This window comes from Eleutherodactylus coqui, chromosome 13 (genome assembly GCF_035609145.1).
Source record: "Eleutherodactylus coqui strain aEleCoq1 chromosome 13, aEleCoq1.hap1, whole genome shotgun sequence".
Lineage (NCBI taxonomy): Eukaryota > Metazoa > Chordata > Amphibia > Anura > Eleutherodactylidae > Eleutherodactylus > Eleutherodactylus coqui.
In genome coordinates, this window is record NC_089849.1 from 71,314,720 (window position 1) to 71,333,581 (window position 18,862).

Here is an 18,862-nt window from a genome sequence, read left to right on the forward strand (position 1 = left end):
GGTGTGCTACAGAGCGCTAGAGGACCATTATCTTCTCTATGTGCACTGTGTATAGAGAACATAGCAGCTGGTCTTCAACCAACAGTTCATGGACAAAATACCATCGGCTGGTGAAGGGGAGAGAGTTCAGCTCTGCTAGCCTCCCTCACCACCCCTTGGCGGCTGCCAGCAAGGGGAGGGGGCAGAAGTTTAGTAGAGCTAGTCATGCTGATCTCCCCCCTTCCCCCTCCACAGATCCCATTGGCTAGTCACAGCCACGTCAGTGTTTCTGCCAATATTTTAGGGTTCTGACAGGTTCCCTTTAATAATTACAAATCCAAGTTACTACATTTGCCTTAATATTATGACATTTGTGTTCTAAAAGGTGTATTAATGGGAATTTCTTTTTATATCCATTTTTCACACTAAACTCAATAATCCAGCACAGCTGTTAAAAGTAAATGTATCTATTCAGCTACATAGCAAAATATCTGGTTACAGAGTTTCAGACCATTACAAAAACTTTAAGACAAAAATCAGTGAAAAATTGGAAATTCAGCAGGACCTTAAAGAGTCTCTGAAATTGAAGTTTCTAACAGAAAACAGCAGCTCGTGGACCTCTTAATACAGAAAAGGAAATCTTGCTCCAGCCACAAAACGAAAGGCTTGTTCCGACAAGCCCTCTGATGCCTACAGAGACACTGAAGCAGTGCTGCGACTATTGGGGGTCATCGAGCTGAATAGCTCCATGTCTCTGGAGTTTATACGGAATCCCACTTCAAGATTTGTAGGCATTAGGAGCCAATGACTGCCCATCAGTGCCTTGTGTAAACACAGCGAGCATTCAGCCACTGCGATCAGTGATCTCAATGGCTGACATATTGCTCCAGCCAATCAAAAACCACCACATCAGCCTGTAGCCTGTGATGGAGCAGCGGTACTGCTATTAAGCCCTCTTACACACCAACACTATATTGAACTCCATATAAATATGGTTGGATTCACATGCTAACAGGAATCTTCCTTCACTGGCCGACCCCAAACAGAGGTAATAACCCATCTCTGCAGATAACAGGAATGGGATGTAGAGAACGTCTGGAAAGACTGCTGACTTTTTACAGGAATTTTGCTGGGTGTAGATGGGGTTAACTTTGTCTCACAGGCTGCTAAACACTTCTTTTCGTTTGTTCCAGTCCATGGTTGGCGCTTTCTTTTGGGAACGCTTTTGGTGGGCTCGCTCCTTGGCTACAGCCAGCGACATGCTAAGATCAAGGGCTACCGCTGCAGGCTCAGGCTCAGTGTTGGTTGCTGGAACAGATTCTGGAATGTTCTACCGGGGAAAAAAAAGTGACATCTTATTAATTTCAGATTCACAGGTGTTGTTTATATTAAACAAAAGTAGAAAAAAAGTGACCTTGTTATATAGTGAAGTAACAAAGCCATCAAGGTTAAAAGAGAACAATGTAAGAGGGATAAAGACATGAGACTGAGCTGTTTGCAATACACAGTCTGTACAGGGCGCAGCAAGATACAGCTGTTCAAATGTCAACTAAAGGCTGAACACAGTCTTCTCCATTCACTGGTAATGCTATAGTGTATATAAAAACACACCTGCCTACAGGTGATATTGCAACTCAGCCCTATACACTTCAGCAGAGCCATGCTTCAGTACCAGATACAGCCCATAGGCATGTGGTGCAGTTTTTTTTCTTAAAGAAAATAGCCATGTTTCTATAATCCTTTACAAACATTTTAACTACCATCATAGGCAGGTCTATAAGGTTAGGGCAAGTAGAGCCCAAGTTATAAAAACCCACACACACTAACAGAGGCAGTCCCGGTCCTCCTGATAGACCTCTTGCCAACATATGCTTGCTTCCTGCTTATAGGGTTCATAAAGCCCACCTCCAGGAAGCAAAGGATCTGATTGGTTCATGGAGTGCCGCATTGCTCGAGAGCTAATCTTATTGGTTCATTGACCACTGCACCAATTGGCTCTTGAGCACCACAGCTTAGCCAAATCAGAGCCCTCGCTTCCTGGAGGTGGGATTTATGAAACAAGCTTGTATCAGCAAGAGGACTGCCAGCATGTGTGCTGAAGTGCCAGACATGAGCAGGAGGACAAAGACCGCATTTGTTAGATAATGTATATAACTCCCGATACATTAGGTTAGGGTGTGTTTTATTTTCAGAGAAAAGACCTACCTTAAAATTGCAACATCACAGCAAGAAAATAGCAATATCACACAAAAGTCATGGAAACAGTTGCGATATCACCATGATTTTTTGTGGCAATGTTGCCCGTGAGAAAGAGGCCTTAATCTATCAACTACTGCCCGTATAACGGTGAGTGTCCAGAAGATTGAGAATTCACCTACACGCTCCGAACGGCTAGCTCAAGAGTGCTTTTGTGCCAACAGTTATCCCTCGTAGAGGTAACTTTACAGGCACCAATAAGTAGTGGCATTTCATTCCTTCAAGCCACTTGTAGTTAGCACCCCAAACCTCACTGCAGAAACCATGATTTCCCATTTTGCAGACCAGAGCCAATATACCTTAAATAACCAGTTTCTAAAAAGGCAGCCCTTGGGGTATACATTTGGCCACTATACTCCACAATCCTGTAGGGGAAACTACTCTATTCTTTAAGTTTGCTGTTTTGAACAGGCATATATAGAATCACATGCCTGGCTACAAGTTTAGCATGAAGCCTCAAACAGTGTGCATTGTGCCTCAGCAGTGACTTCATATCTTAGAATTCTCTTCACTAAAGTTACCATTCGGCTCTCCTGTGTGGGCGACAGATCTGCTGGTTCAGGCTCCGGAGAAGACACAGGGGAGTCTCTAGAATCATCGTTCTCCAAGTGTGCATCTGCCTTCTCCTCCTGCAACACAAGACAATACAGAAAGGTAATCACCACAGAAGGAAAAAGTAAAAATATGAAATAACATTGAGGCAATATGTTACACAGAATTACCTTTTCAATGCCTCCATTGGCAACTTTTTGTGGCAAAGGACCTTAAAAACACAAATAATGATATTAATCCTACAACTTACCAAGTTAAGTATTTTTTCTTTGTATCACCTACAACAGAATGAGGTTGTAGTGCAGAGTCTTACTCCCATTTATAACCATACTATATAAAAGATTACATTAATGTAATCATGAGATTATTACTAATATAAGCAAGTGACCGATTTAGCAAGGCCAGCATCTGCACGGTGTTTGTGGGTTTATCCCGGATACATTAGCCTAAGGCCACATGATCAGGGTGGCTACATGCGGCCAAACCACTCCCGCCAGTGGCAGCAGATGGCCAAATGATTTTGCGGTAAAACTATGCAGCCATTGGCTGCCACTATTTGTTTTCTGGTCTTGGCCTGCTCTGAACCATAGGTCTTCAACCCATTAGATTAACCCCTTAAGGACCAGACACTTTGTAGGGATTTTACCCATGTGGTGGTTTTGCTGCCCTATTTTTGTCCTTTAGCTGCCAAAATTTTTTGCTGTGTTCCCCCCCCCCTTCCGTCACACGCAGGGCCATTTTTTGTTTTAAGATTTTGCATTGACTTTCCTCTTAGTTTTATTGGGGATAAAAAGGCTATAAAAAATTTTTTTTTTACAGTTATATTTTTATTTTAAATTAGTATATTTACGCTAAAATATAGAAAGGGTGCCTCATTTTGCGTCAGAAGTTCTGATATACAATATGTATGGTTTTGGCTTACGAGGCACATACAGCAATAGTTTTGGTTGGCATTGGGTCAGTCTATTTTATTCTACAATTTTCTCTCATTTTTGTAACTTTTTTTTAACCATCTATAACCCCCATGATGTCATAGAAGACCTCTAGGGGACATTCACATGGGCTTATTTTTTTTTTTGTTACACACATTTCCACTGTAGCTTCCATAGGAGCCCCAGTTACAGTGTAAGGGCTTATTCAGACGACCGTATATCGGCCGTGTATTCACACCGGCCGATATATGGCGTCTCTGCAGGGGGAGGAGTCTGGAAGAGCTGGGAGCAGTGCTCTGAGCTCCCGTCCCCTCTCTGCCTCCTCTCCGCCCCTCTGCACTATTTGCAGTGAGAGCAGGTGGGATGGGGCCGGGGCCAAGTTCCAGGAATTAGCTCCCCTGTCCCACCTCCCCTCATTGCAAAAAAAGCCCTAAAACATACCCCTGTAGTGACAATTGGACCCTGCAGCTCTGCTGTGCCAGGGAATTCTGGCGGTCACATGACTACCAGGTCATGTAATGGAAGAAAGACTTCTTAGTACTCAATGGAGCACCATGTACCCAAGAAAGGACAGCACAGAAGTGGTTAAAAACAGCTTCTTCCTTCTCCCCCAGGTTCACCGCTGTGACTAACAGCTGACAACCTGACCTGCTCCTGCTTGATTACAGCAGCAGAGGCTTTAATCCTGTGCCGTATTTCTGCTATTGGGCAGGATTAAAGCCGAAGACCAAGTGCAGCAAAATTTCTAACACTTGGTCCTTAAGAGGTTAATTGCTTTCCTATGAAGTGGAGCCAAGTGTATATGCAAGTGAAATCAGGAATTTAAATGGTCAGCCCCACTGAGAATGAGGACTGATGTGAATGCTAGCAATCTCCATACAGTGCTGTGAAATAAATGGGATATAAAATCAGCATGCTTGTACAGCCACAGTCATTAGCCATCAGGATTTTGATTACAAGGTGGCAGCTTTGTACCATGAACAGCATTAACAAGTAGGAGATTATTGTGAAGGTCCCCATAGCAACCCAGGAGGGAGAAAAGCAATAAGAAGTAAAAATAAATCCTTCCCCAAACAATTGAAAAAGCCTGTATTGTAGCAAGTATGTCGGAGGCTTAAAAGTCAGGAAGGGCTCCGATCAAAAAGCTCACAGCAAAGTGCTAGATGAGCAAATTGCTCGCCTCCTTCATACAGCCCCCACGTGTCACAGAACAGTTAGCTCAGATTCATTCCTTGTAATCTGGTTAAGCAGATTGTAGTGATGGGAGGGAAGGAGCACCAATCCCTCACAATCCCATCTCACTCACCTGTCAAGTGTTCCCGGCCAGGGGTCACATGACATTCTTGGAAGTATTTATCCGTCTCTGGATCCACCACAAGCAATGACGTTTCATCACCTCCCACTTTGATGGCGTTCACTACATCGGCGTGTTGTTTTCCCAGCATGCTTTCCCCATTTACCTGAAAAACAATATAAAGCATCATTAATACCATCCGCCGTTTTATCTGTAGGAAACAGAAAAGCACCACCATCATGGCAACTTCTTACAGGGTCATAAGTGGGGTATATCTGCTAGAATGATGCCCACTTGTTAGAAGGGTCCCCATGCAATCATCTGTAGGAAACCTGGCAGTAAGGCTGCATCCACAAGGGCTACAAGATCTCACTACAATGGGAAGCCAATGGTCTTTCATATGAGTGATGCTTTGTAGCAAGATTTTGTAGCCTGTGCGGATGCAACCTAAGGGCGCCAGCACACGAGCGGAAATTCCACCCCTGGAAGCTGCCATAGGATTGCGTTAAGAAACGCAATCCTATGCAGACGGCCGCGATTTGGCTGCGCGAAATCTCGCGCGGCATGCTCCAGAAACGTCACTCCCCGGCCGCCGGCCCTGCCGGGGCCGCGGGTAAGGCGAGTGCCCGCGCTGCTCTCTGCAGACGCTCAGGTCGGATCCCGCTGTAAGAATTCTCACAGCCGGATCTGACCCGGCCATCTGCAGGCGGCCTAAGTGGTCAATTTCCCTGCAGCGCCACCACTGGAGAATTTAAGCATTACACAGTGCCTATTCTTAGCAATGGACTGTCTGTAATGCAGGACAGGAGAGGAGAGGTCCTCCAGAGCAAGAGACACTGTCTGCTCAGTCCAAAAGATAAGGATCTGGAATATAGGACTTGTTCTAATGCAGTTCCCATATAGGGTATATATGGCAGTACATATTCCAAACTGAACAAACTTAACTGCTAACTGCCTGGGATAGAACTTGCTTTTTTTGGCTCTGTAACTGATATAAAGTTTATTAAAGAGCCTGAACAGATTTTATTACTTAATCATTTATCGATGACAGACAAAAACAGAACGGATGACATGGAATACACAGGAACAGGATCTGATCTGTTGTGCGCATCTTGTCCCATTCTGTATTGGCTCCTGAAAGTGCTGTAAATAAAACAGGACACTGAGGGAGTCCAGAATGAAGGAATCAATCTTCTAGTCCTAGTGAAGAACACTGCTGTCTAACCCAGCCCTGAATGCTGATAACGCTCCGGTTATAGTCCAAAGAATACAATGTTTATTCATTGCAACACACACCACATGTCAACCATATACAGGTGCATGTCAAGCCTGAAGTAGTGCTGTATGTGTATAGGTCTTGGATGAATAAACACGATTGTTTGGACTAGGATTAGAGTGCTGTGGTTCTTTTCTTCTGGGATATTGATGTGGAGCCTGGGAACCAGGGCCCGGATTACTTCTGCACCCTCCTTTCCAGTGCACGATGGCTACACGTTTAGACGCAACGATAATTTCTCAAACGATCGCTCCATGTAAATGGGCCTTAATAGCAATAGCTGCGGCCCGTATTACATCTAAACTGTAATCCTAAAATGGTTGTACATAGTGCAGCACTGAATTCACACAGTGCCATGCCCGACGGGTAGATCTCTACATCACAAGTCACATATATGACCTCCCCCAACTGCGAAAACGTCATTCTATGCACAAGTAGGTAAAAGTTAATCATAGCCATTGCTTCATAGTGTTACTTCTAGTATACCCATTATGTAATACCCTGATTTTACTTAGATGTATATGGTTACTGACGTTAGACATTAAGCCTTTGCAATCCAATTTTAGATTGCGTTTCCTAGGCGGCTTTCCCTTTCTGCCATTATACAATGGCGCCATTTGCTGGCTAGAGCCAGTACTGCAGTATGTGACATGCCAGAGAGGCCCCCCCGACAACAGAGCGGTCAGTAATCTACAGTAAGAATACCCTGCCGGACGACGTCTGACATTGGAGCTGTACAGCCTTCAATCAGAATGTCTTTAGACATCAGACAGTGGATTGGAAAGGGTTAATTCCCCATGTTTCTTCAAACTTTAGGCATGTTCCTATTGCCAGTCCTAAATCAACCCATCTATTCGCCCCTTAATTAACCAAGTCTTCTGCAATTCTCCAATTACAGTAATACTCAGAAACTAACACTTTAAGAACAGTTGCCTAGTCATACCCTAGAAGGTGTCCATACCTCCAATATACGATCTTTCGGGAGAAGCCCGGCGTGTTCAGCAGGGGAGTCTGGATCGACCGCTCGGACATACTGTCCCGGGTGATTCCTGTCACTATGCAGATTAAATCCGTACCCACCGGAGCTCTTTTTCATGGTACACAGCCGGGGACGTCCTTCACTCTGCAGAGAAAAAAATTGCATTCACTGTCCCCATTAACGTTTATTTATCAAGGTTGTCACCTGAAATTCATAAGCACCACCCAAGCAAATAAGATTAGGATAGAAAGAAATGTCCCATTGAGGGCACACCCTCAGCCTTGTACTTGGATCCCTTCCATCTAATGGGTCATTTTATGTCATCTATACCCTTCCCTGCCTGCCTAGACATGCCACACTAGGCCATTCTCTTCTGGCACTTTAGACCCAACCTATTGGGCAATGCAGAAGCATAAACAGATGCACACGTAGATGTGACCGTATTGAAATCTGAGGCTTCATAAACAAAAACAAACAGCTCTTTTGCCTCCAACTTGCACTGCATACAAATAGGACGCAAGAGAACAACTGAACTTTTTAGTTACTTGGCAGTTAAGCAAGAGGAAGTGCTGAGGCCACAGAGACGAGCTGGAGAGAATGAGGCTGCAGAATATGCACAAAGCAAAGCACTAAAGAGACAGATGAAGAAGAGAAACAGTCAGAAGTTATATTAGAACGCCTCTATAGAACATACAATAAGAGGGAGTCATCCGCCCATTTACTGGAATGCATCTGCCCAACATTTATCAGTGAGGAAGTAGCTGCAGGGTAACCCTCCGCCTCCGTTCCCATCTGCCAAGTTTACTGTGTCTTTATTACGGTTCACCACTATTTATGCAAATTTTATTTGCAGTCAAACTGCAAATATTTTGCGGCAGATCCCTGCAGCCCAGCAATTCAGTGGTCAAATTGTGGCTTTTACAAGTGAAGCTCATGTTTTAATGTAAAGACATGCGGTCTTTAGAGAGTGAATGAGTGTTATAATGCATAGTAAAAGGGGCAAGTGCAAGTCCAGCAACACAGCAGGTTGTGCCAGTACTCAGCTAGAGCCTAGCATTTCCTGCATTGTACCCATTATCACCTACAGAGGGCACACTATACAAGGTGCATCATAGGCCAACTACTTGGTTAGGGCTTTGCAGATCTGGAGCAAACAGTGCCCACAGCATGCCACGGGAAATCGATTCTTCCTTCACACTTAAGAGAAGGAATAATAAAAAAAAAACAACTCTTTTTGCAGATTCCGTGTGGACGGATTTCATTGAAGTCAATGGAAGCTGTCCGATCCGCAGCCCTTCTACAGTCACATTGCAGAAAGGTCACAGTTTCCACATCATAGTCTAGCGATGACATGGGAAAAGCAGGAGCTCAAGAAAAGAAGTTCTGTACTGCACATGCCTGATGGCTCGCTGTGCGGACCATCCGCAGTACAGATGAAGACGAAAGTAAGCAGGCAAGTGTGGACGCCGCTGCTGGCAGAGCCCGATTCCACTCCAGGATTCCGCATTTGGAATCCTGCTGTATGCAGGAGCCCTTAAATGAGGTTTCCAGGACTAAACTACTGGTAACCTATGCTGAGGTTTGAGTCTGCTGCTTGCGGTTCCCGGCAATAAGCTGTTCACCGGATGTGCCATTAGTGCTGGAAACATAGTACTGCTGTAGGAGCTGTACCTGCAGTACCACCTCCAGGCTGCTGCACTGCAGACAGCGCTAGCCGCTTCCGGCACTGCGTTCACCGACAGCGGAATACTGCAAAACAACTATTGTTGATCTACACCAAGTATAGGTCTTCATTATTTAAAGTCCTGGACAACCCCTTTAAGTTACTGACAGCCTGAACTGACTAGACCTAGGTTCTGGTTTCTTCCCACATGGGAGCCTATGGGAACTACATGTACTGCTCGTTAGAGATTTGTTTGCGAGAGGCCTCTGTGTGGAACACCACAGCTGACCTTATGCCATACAGGTATATGGACATATCTCCCCACCGGAGGCCAGGCACTATAATGGTCTAGATACATTTGACGTCCGACATATCCTGGAGGATTCCTGGCCTACATGTCAAATGGGCACTCAGAACACCAAATTATTGGTCTAGTGAAGCCCCTTGGACATGACTGGCAGGCCTAGAGTCTGGACCTGCTGAGTCGTTAGCGGCAGAAGACACACAAAAAAAAATAATTCTAGAATGTTAATCTACTCACCGTCTCGGTATCAGCCGCCGTCGGCTCCTTAGCATCCTGTAAAGAGAAACCAGCTGTTAAAACTAACAGAACAATTCAGGAGCGCTAGATATTACAGTGGGGATGAGGCAGCTCACAAACCGCATTTTATCAGGGCGTGGAACGGCGCATTGCAGCATTTTTTGCCAGCGTACATCACGTACTCTGCATGTACCCGCTTTCTGCCCCCCCATGGTCTCCTAGCAACATTGCATAAACACCCCACATACGCACTGTAATTAAGTGTGTGCCGAGTTTTCTTACACAGCCATAGAGAACTATAGGGCTCTAACACACGCAATGCTTTTTTTTTGTTTTTTTTGAACGTGCTTATTATATGCAACGAATATACCCACGTGTGAGGTGTGGAGGAGGGGAGAGGTCAATATAATAGGCACGTTCTACGCAACTCATATATGCACGTGTGACCCCGACCTGAGGCAGCCTAATCACAGCAAGCAGCACCCACAAGATAGCCCTGCGGCCCATTAGTGCAAAAAGTGACGTGAACTTTAAAAAAAAAGTAAATAAATTTAAATTTTACTTCTATCCAATACAAGCCTGCTACATGAAATATACTAAGGCTGTGTTTACACGGGAGAGCGCAATGTACGAATCTGAGAAACTCCGACAGATATCACTTAGACCTGCGATTACAGAGTTTTGCAAGAAAAGTGCATCCCTGCACATGTGATTTTTATGTTTTTTTTGTAGTTAATAGTAAAATGCATTGCACAAAAATGTTAAGCGCAATTTTTTTTTTTAGCTCCCATAGGAAAACAAAAATTGCCTAAAAAATAGGACATGTGATTTTTCGTTCTTGCACAAGCCAAACATTGCTCATGCAAACACTTAGAATAATGGATCTTTTTCACACACATCAAACAGGAAAACACCAGGGTAAATACACCCGATCCTGGTTTCAGTATACTGGTCACCATACATCAGTGCCTACTTGCAGCTCTGAAGATGGCGAGGAGGGCACCCTTCTACAGAAGGGAAAGCCCCATACAGGCAACCTGGTAAACCTCAGTGCCGGCAGATCATGGCGACTGCGGGCCGTTGTCACCCAACGCCTGATACAATGTAACGGTTCAGCCAGATTTCCGCACAACGCCAGGAGAAAGTACTCCAGTGATCACATGACGAGTAGAGTCCATAAAGGTCACCAATGTGGCCAGTAGTTAACGTCATTGCTAGAGGGGCTGAGAAGGTAGGAAATGCCAGCGTAGGAAAGTATAGTTATTTTACAGCATCATAAGCTGGTGTAAGAAGAAAAAAAAAATTTTAAGGGGTTGCACAAGGACCCCCATTAGGGCTGCAATATAGTTGCCATTAGAGTTTGCAGCAGGTGGCTGTAACTTCCGATCTGACAACTTTGACAGACTTTACAGGGAAAGAAACAAAGTTGCAGGCAGGCGCGCGCTAGTGTCAGCCGATGACGTCACCGCCCCGCAGCACCGCGTCTACCTGCGGCGGCTCCTCGCTCTTCTCCTCCGGCCCCTCCACCTCCAGGGTGAGCTTCTCAGCGGCTGCCCGGATCTTGCTGACAACCTGCTGGTGCCCGAGCTCCCGCACATCCTCTCCGCCCACACGAATAAGCCGGTCCCCCGCCCGGAGTCCTGACTTCTCCGCCGGCGAGCCAGGCTCCACAAGCCTCACGAACTGTCCCTGCCGGTTCTTCTCACTGTGCAGGTGGAAGCCGTAGCCCGTGGAGCCCTTCTCCAGCACGCACGTCCGTTCCCGGGCCATCCTCCTCCTCCCGTTACCTTTCCTTCGACTGTCCTGCGACTCTCAGAAAAATGTCACTTATAACAGCAGCGGGACGACTGCGGAGACTGACAGCGAGAAGCACCAATCAGCGAGCGTCCTGAATAAAACGGCGGCCTCTCATTGGACAAGAAAGTGGAGAGCAAAGCGATCATGCAAATGAGGGAACGTGTGAGCCGCACCCACTCCTTGTTTAATCGCAGCAAATCACTCACATGACCCGCGGATTACACAGGAGCACGTGACCGGCTGAGGAGCGCGCGGGGCTGTGAGCCGCCCTGTCACTGCGCTCACCTGCCGTACCTCAGAACTGTCAGCTGCCAGTGCCACCTGTCTAGTGCGCAGGAATGTGGGGGAATAACCTGGCACAAATAATACTGCTGGGTGGTGCCCAAATAAAGATGCCAGATAGCACCCAAGTAACAGTGACAGAAAATGTCTACATTATAAGCGTGCCGTGCCCAAGTAATCGTGACAGAAAATGTCTACAATATAAGCGTGCCGTGCCCAAGTAATCGTGACAGAAAATGTCTACATTATAAGCGTGCCGTGCCCAAGTAATAGTGCCAGAAAATGTCTACATTATAACCGTGCCGTGCCCAAGTAATCGTGCCAGAAAATGTCTACATTATAACAGTGCCGTGCCCAAGTAATGGTGCCAGAAAATGTCTACATTATAACCGTGCCGTGCCCAAGTAATAGTGCCCGAAAATGTCTACATTATAACAGTGCCGTGCCCAAGTAATGGTGCCAGAAAATGTCTACATTATAACGGTGCCGTGCCCAAGTAATGGTGCCAGAAAATGTCTACATTATAACGGTGCCGTGCCCGAGTAATCATGTCAGAAAATGTCTACATTATAACGGTGCTGTGCCCAAGTAATAGTGCCCGAAAATGTCTACATTATAACAGTGCCGTGCCCAAGTAATAGTGCCCGAAAATGTCTGCATTATAACCGTGCCGTGCCCAAGTAATTGTGACAGAAAATGTCTACATTATAACGGTGCCGTGCCCAAGTAATAGTGCCCGAAAATGTCTACATTATAACCGTGCCGTGCCCAAATAATAGTGCCCGAAAATGTCTACATTATAACGGTGCCGTGCCCAAATAATAGTGCCCGAAAATGTCTACATTATAACCGTGCCGTGCCCAAGTAATCGTGACAGAAAATGTCTACATTATAACCGTGCCATGCCCAAGTAATCGTGCCCGAAAATATCTACATTATAACCGTGCCGTGCCCAAGTAATCGTGCCCGAAAATGTCTGCATTATAACGGTGCCGTGCCCAAGTAATAGTGCCAGAAAATGTCTACATTATAAACGTGCCCTGCAGTGCCCATGTTCATGTCCTGGTATAAATTGGGAGAAAAATACAAGAATCGAAAAAAAAGGCTGCGTCCTTCAGGGATTAAAGTCCCTTACAGGGACATAAAAAATGTAAAAAGCAGAATAACTAAAAAAACCTTTTTGTGCAACTTCCTCTCTTTGTATAAAAAAATTAAAAACACATATTTGTTATCATCGTATCAGTAACAATAAATCCTAACTGCCCAAACTAAACCTGGATTCATTGCTGACGACAACCCGGTTCATCGTACCGTCCAGTTTCATTGTTCATGACTCCACTGCAAACAGAGGCGACTGTGGGTGTAAAAGGCAATATACATAAAGGTCCTTCAGCCAAGTACCTGGAAATGGTTGCGACAGACGCAGGGGCCTGTAATGATGGGGCCACCTGTCTCTGAATGGCAGACAATGAATTGAAGTCCCCAGGTTCAGATGAATTACATCCTAGGTTACTAAAGGAAGCAGCATGTCGCGGCTTGTTGGTCGCGACAGCGTCGTGGCATAGTGGTCTCAACGCAGGCACCTTGTTATGCAGGACAAGGGTTAATGCACCATGTGCTGAGACTGCTGGGGTGTCTCTCTTTGATGTATGGATGCATGCTGGATTAGTCATGCCTGGGAGAAGGTTGGAGGTGTGTTCTCTAATTGCTCTGCCAGTCCTCAGGTGTGGAGTAGCTTTATATTCTCACCTCTCCCTTTGCTCAATGCTGCTTATTCAGCTCGATAGAGGAGTAGTGGAGAGTTGGAGTTCCTCTGTGCTGGGTGTACTTCTATTTTCAGTTAAGTTGCTGCAGTTCACTTTTCCATTGTATTTCTGTTTTTTTTTCTGTTTTGCTTTGTTGTTCGGTTCATCTCTCCTGGGGTCTCTATAGGGACAATCAGGGCCCAGGAAGAAGACTGTGGGGTCGCCTTTATCGAGATGATTACTCCGCTTCTAGGCAGGGACCCTTTACCCCCCTGCTAGGTTAGGGCCAGGCTTCTTCTCCCTGGAGTGGTGTTACTGCTCAGCATAGCGTGGTGTGCACTGTTCTACAGTGCATGGTACTATTAACTGCAGTGGTTGTGAATGCCACTCTGTGTGCGTGGTGCTTGCGTGCCGCACATACGTGACATAATAGGCAGCCAGCTGTCTCCTCAGTAGGTTTTTGCTTTTCCTTGCAGGGTATTGGATCCTATTGAGACATTATCCAACCAGATAAGGTCTCTGGCTAGTGAGGTTGCTGAATTTAAGCAACAACGCTTAGGTGGTATGGGCTTAGTTAAAGAACCTAAGCTGGATTTGCCAGATCGTTTTATTGGTAAAAGGCAGGAGTTTTTTTGTATTTAAACCTACAAATTGTACTTTAGACTGCGCCCTTTTTCCTCAGGCGATGAGACGCAGAAAGTAGGGTTGGTAATCTCCAGGTTGCAGGGTGATCCCCAGGCCTGGGCATTCTCATTACCTCCCACCTCTGAGGCTTTTTTGTCGGTGGATTAATTTTTTTCGGCTTTGGGCCTGATCTACGATGACCCCGATAGGGTATCTCTGGCGGAGGGTAAGATTAGAAACCTATGTCAGGGAAAATCACTGATAGAAGATTTTTCACAGAGTTTCGCCATTGGTCTAATGAGTTACAGTGGAATGACCCCGCATTGCGGAGTCAATTTTGCTCTGTGCTTTGCAACAAAATAAAGGATCTTATGGTATCGCATCTGGCACCTGAAAACTCTTGACGAGGCCATGACCCTAGCCATACGGATTGGTCGGTGGCGGTGAGAGTGGGCAAGTGAGCTGTCCTGTGCTGTGTTTGTAGAACCAGTGGAGTGTGGTGAACCCATGCAATTTGGTTCTTTATCTGGTGGAGCAGTGAAAACGGTGAAGCAGGGGTCGCTGTTTTTTTCTGCGGCCATAAAGGACACTTCATACAAGTTTGTCCTTTCTGAGGGTCTCAGTCAGGGGAACTTGCTGGCCTGAAAGCTAAGAGAAAGTTCCCGTTGGGTCCACAAGTTTCCTGGATATCATCCCCCAGGTTGGTCCTTCCTGCAGAGATCCTTATTGGTAGACGTAGTTGCCCGATGACAATTTTTTGGATAGTGGAGCAGAAGTAAATTTAATTCATTATGAGGTTGCCAAACGGCTGAAACTTGATATTAGACCCTTGGATTGCCCGATACCTGTGTCAGCCATTGATTCTGCCCCACTGTCCCAGAAGTGCTTAAAAATTTTTGTTTCAGATGTTTGTCTTAAGATTTGGTTATTCCATACAGAGAAAATAATGTTGTTTGCCATGGAATCACTTCCTACACAGGTAGTCTTGGGTTTGCCATGGCTGAAGTTGCACAACCCAGTGGTAGACTGGAAAAAAGGAGATGTGGTTCAGTGGAATCCTTCTTGTAGAATGAACTGCATGTCAGTCAATGTCTCTGCAGTACAAACCGAGGAGTTACCTGAGTATATCAAGGATTTTGTTGACATTTTTTCTAAGGAGGAAGCAGATAAGTTACCACCTCATAGGCGGGGTGGATTGCACTATTGACCTCATTCCATGTTGCATGTATAATGTGTCAGGTCCAGAGAGGCAGGCTCTCAAGAAGTATATAACGGACAGTTTGAGAAAGCAACGCATACGCCCATCCAATTCGCCAGTAGCTGCCAGTTTCTTTTTTGTCAAGAAGAAAGATGGGGGTCTGCAACCATGTCTGGATTTTAGGGAACTCAACAAGATCACTTAGCGCAACCCTTATCCGTTACCGCTAGAGATGAGCGAACGTGCTCGGCCACGCCCCTTTTTCGCCCGAATACCGCGAATTCCGAGTACTTCCGTACTCGGGCGAAAAAATTCGGGGGGCGCCATGGCGGCACGGGGGGTAGCAGTGGGGAGTGGGGGGGAGAGGGAGAGAGAGAGGGCTCCCCCCTGTTCCCCGCTGCTACCCCCCGCACCGCCACGCCTCTCCCCGCCCCCCCGGCGCCCCCCGAATCTTTTCACCCGAGTACTGAAGTACTCGAAAATGGCGGTACTCGGGTGCGTAAGTACTCGAAACGAGTACGTTCGCTCATCTCTAGTTACCGCTCATTCCTGATTTTAGCCAGTTAATTGGTGCCTGTTGGTTTACTAAGCTAGACTTGTGGGGGGCATACAACTTAACACGAGTCAGAGAGGGGGATGAGTGGAAGACAGCTTTCAATACTCACGAGGGTCATTTTGAAAATCTTGTGATGCCTTTCAGTTTGACCAATGCCTCCGCAATTTTTCAGGCTTTTATAAATGAGGTACTCCAGAAGTTCATGGGATTTTTTTTGTTGGTTTATTTGGATAAGATTCTTATTTTTTCCCCTGATTATGATTGTCATATTCTGCACGTTCGACAGGTGTTGCAACCTCTCTGTGAAAATGACTTATTTGCCAAGAGAGAGAAGTGCACTTTCGCAGTACAGGAGATTTCTTTTCTAGGGCATAGTATAACCCCAGAGGGATTTAAGATGGACCTTTGACCGATATGACGAAAAAAGGGGCTTTTACTTCTGAATGGTCTCCTAAAGCAATTCTCGCATTTGAGGTTTTGAAGAAGTGTTTTGCGTCTGCGCCCATTCTTGTACAGCCAGCCTTTTGTTGTTAAGCTGGGCGCTTCAGAGATCCGGTTAGGGGCTGTTCTGTCTCAAAGCACTGGCAAATTAAAGGATTTTCGTCCGTGTGCATTTTTTTCCACAGACTTTTACCTCTACTGAAAAGGACTATGACGTTGGAGACAGAGAGTTGCTGGCCATTAAGTGGGCTTTGGAGGAATGGTGACATCTTCTGGAGGGGGCTCAACATAAGGTGACAGTTATCACCGATCACAAGAATTTAATTTATTTAGAACTAGCTTACCCGTCGCGCGTTGCTGCGAAGACAGACAGACAGACAGACATTCATACATTCGTTTTATATATCTAGATAACAACCAATCACAGTGCAGCTTTTTTATGTTACCTCAGTGGTATAATATATAACAACCAATCGCAGCGCAGCTTACATGTTACCTCAGCTTTATAATATATAACACCCAATCACAGCGCAGCTTTCACGTTACCTCAACAGTATAAAATATAACAACCAATCACAGCGCAGCTTTCATGTTACCTCAGCAGTAAGAGAAATAACAACCAATCACAGCGCAACTTTTATTCTGCCTCAGCAATATAAAAAATAGCAACCAATCACAGCGCAGCATTCATTTTACCTCAGCGGTATAATATATAGCAACCAATCACAGCACAGCTTTCATGTTGCCTCAGCAGTATAAGAAATAGCAACCAATCACAGCACAGCTTTCATTTTACCTCAGCATTCTCAATATCCAGCAATTGTCTTGCGAAACGTTCGGCGGATGCATCATTGTGTAGTTGAACACTCATCCCGTTGCTCGTAATGCCTTTTGTTTTTGTGCTTGAGATGGAAATCAAACGATCTTTGTCTGGGGGGGCATAACTGTCGACGACGCTCGCACGCGCGCCACCTATCGTAGCATAGATGTACTATGCCAGTAATCTTCCCAGGAGTGTACTCAACAACTTCCCATTAACTTTTCCTATTTATAACATAATTAATGCTCGTGCCAAATTTCAAGTTTCTATTACATTGGGAAGCGAGAAAATTCGATTCCGTACGTAAAATTTGGACGCCAATTGTTTTGCGCTTAAAATTGAATAATCGAGTTGGGACCCATTAACTTTTCCTATTTATGACATAATCAATGCTCGTGCCAAATTTCAAGTTTGTATTACATTGGGAAGCGAGAAAATTAGATTCCGTACGTAAAATTTGGACGCCAATTCTTTTGCGCCTAGAATTGAATAATCGAGTTGGGACCCATTAACTTTTCCTATTTATGACATAATCAATGCTTGTGCCAAATTTCAAGTTTCTATTACATTGGGAAGCGAGAGAATTCGATTCCGTACGTAAAATGTGGATGCTAATTCTTTTGCGCATAGAATTGAATAATCGAGTTGGGACCCATTAGCTTTTCCTATTTATGACATATTCAATGCCTGTGCCAAATTTCAAGTTTCTATGTGAGAAAATTACATTCCGTACGCAAAATTTGGACGCTAATTCTTTGGCGCATAGAATTGAATAATCGAGTTGGGACCCATTAACTTTTCCTATTTATGACATAATCAATGCTCGTGCCAAATTTCACGTTTCTATGACACCGGAAAGTGAGAAAATTACATTCCGTACGTAAAATTTGGACGCTAATTCTTTTGCGCATAGAATTGATTAATCAAGTTGGGACCCATTAGCTTTTCCTATTTATGACATAATCAATGCTCGTGCCAAAATTCAAGTTTCTATGACATTGGGAAGTGAGAAAATTAGATTCCGTACGTAAAATTTGGACGCTAATTCTTTTGCGCATAGAATTGAATAATCGAGTTGGGACCCATTAACTTTTCCTATTTATGACATAATCAATGCTCGTGCCAAATTTCAAGTTTCTATGACATTGGGAAGCGAGAAAATTAGATTCCGTACGTAAAATTTGGACGCTAATTCTTTGGCGCTTAGAATTGAATAATCGAGTTGGGACCCATTAGCTTTTCCTATTTATGACATAATCAATGCTCGTGCTAAATTTCAAGTTTCTATGACATTGGGAAGCGAGAAAATTAGATTCCGTACGTAAAATTTGGATGCTAATTCTTTGGCGCTTAGAATTGAATAATCGAGTTTGGACCCATTAGCTTTTCCTATTTATGACATAATCAATGCTCGTGCCAAATTTCATGTTTCTACGACATCGGGAAGTGAGAGAATTAGTGGCAATGATGGAAATCGATCTACGTGGGGGGGTCGTAAACTTCGACGACGCACACATGCGCGCCATTTATCGTAGGATAGTTGTACTATGCCTATAATCTTCCCAGGAGTGTACTTAACAACTTCCCAAAGTTTCATGGCGATCGGATGAATGGTGTAGTAGCGCATAAAGGACAAACAGACAGACAGACACACAGACATACATTCAATTTTATATATATAGATCAGCGAAAAGACTTAACCCTAGACAAGCTCGGTGGTCATTGTTTTTTGCTCGGTTATATCAGGGTGGATGCTCTCTCTAGGAGTTTTGTTCTAGTGGTCTCTGATGAACCTCCTGCACCCATTCTGTCGGAGGGGGCAGTGGTGTCTGCGGTGTCCCTGAATCTTGAGGAGCAGATCCATAAGGCACAAGGTTTTACGCCTGCTGACTTGCCTAAAGGCAAACTTTTTGTTCCGCTACATTGG

The 18,862-nt window shown here is 45.0% G+C and overlaps 1 protein-coding gene across 1 annotated transcript; it reads right to left on the bottom strand.

Annotated features, from left to right (window-relative positions):
* Positions 1 to 430: 430 nt before the first annotated feature.
* On the bottom strand, positions 431 to 11,299 carry NHERF1 (NHERF family PDZ scaffold protein 1). The gene is made up of 7 exons (XM_066588194.1): positions 10,961 to 11,299; positions 9,473 to 9,508; positions 7,251 to 7,412; positions 5,026 to 5,179; positions 2,958 to 2,998; positions 2,757 to 2,864; positions 431 to 1,309 (listed from the first exon to the last, which is right to left on the bottom strand). The coding sequence occupies exons 1-7, from the start codon at positions 11,240 to 11,242 to the stop codon at positions 1,136 to 1,138; spliced, it is 957 nt and encodes a 318-aa protein (XP_066444291.1). The 5' UTR covers positions 11,243 to 11,299; the 3' UTR covers positions 431 to 1,135.
* Positions 11,300 to 18,862: the final 7,563 nt, after the last annotated feature.

Excerpts from the sequence above, each read along its gene's own strand:
- NHERF1 (XM_066588194.1), bottom strand. The coding sequence starts at position 11,242 with ATGGCCCGGGAACGGACGTGCGTGCTGGAGAAGGGCTCCACGGGCTAC. Across the intron at positions 7,413-9,472 it reads CGGCGGCTGATACCGAGACG|AGTGAAGGACGTCCCCGGCT; the intron begins GTGAGTAGATTA and ends TTTTCTCTGCAG. Across the intron at positions 2,865-2,957 it reads CCAATGGAGGCATTGAAAAG|GAGGAGAAGGCAGATGCACA; the intron begins GTAATTCTGTGT and ends CTTGTGTTGCAG.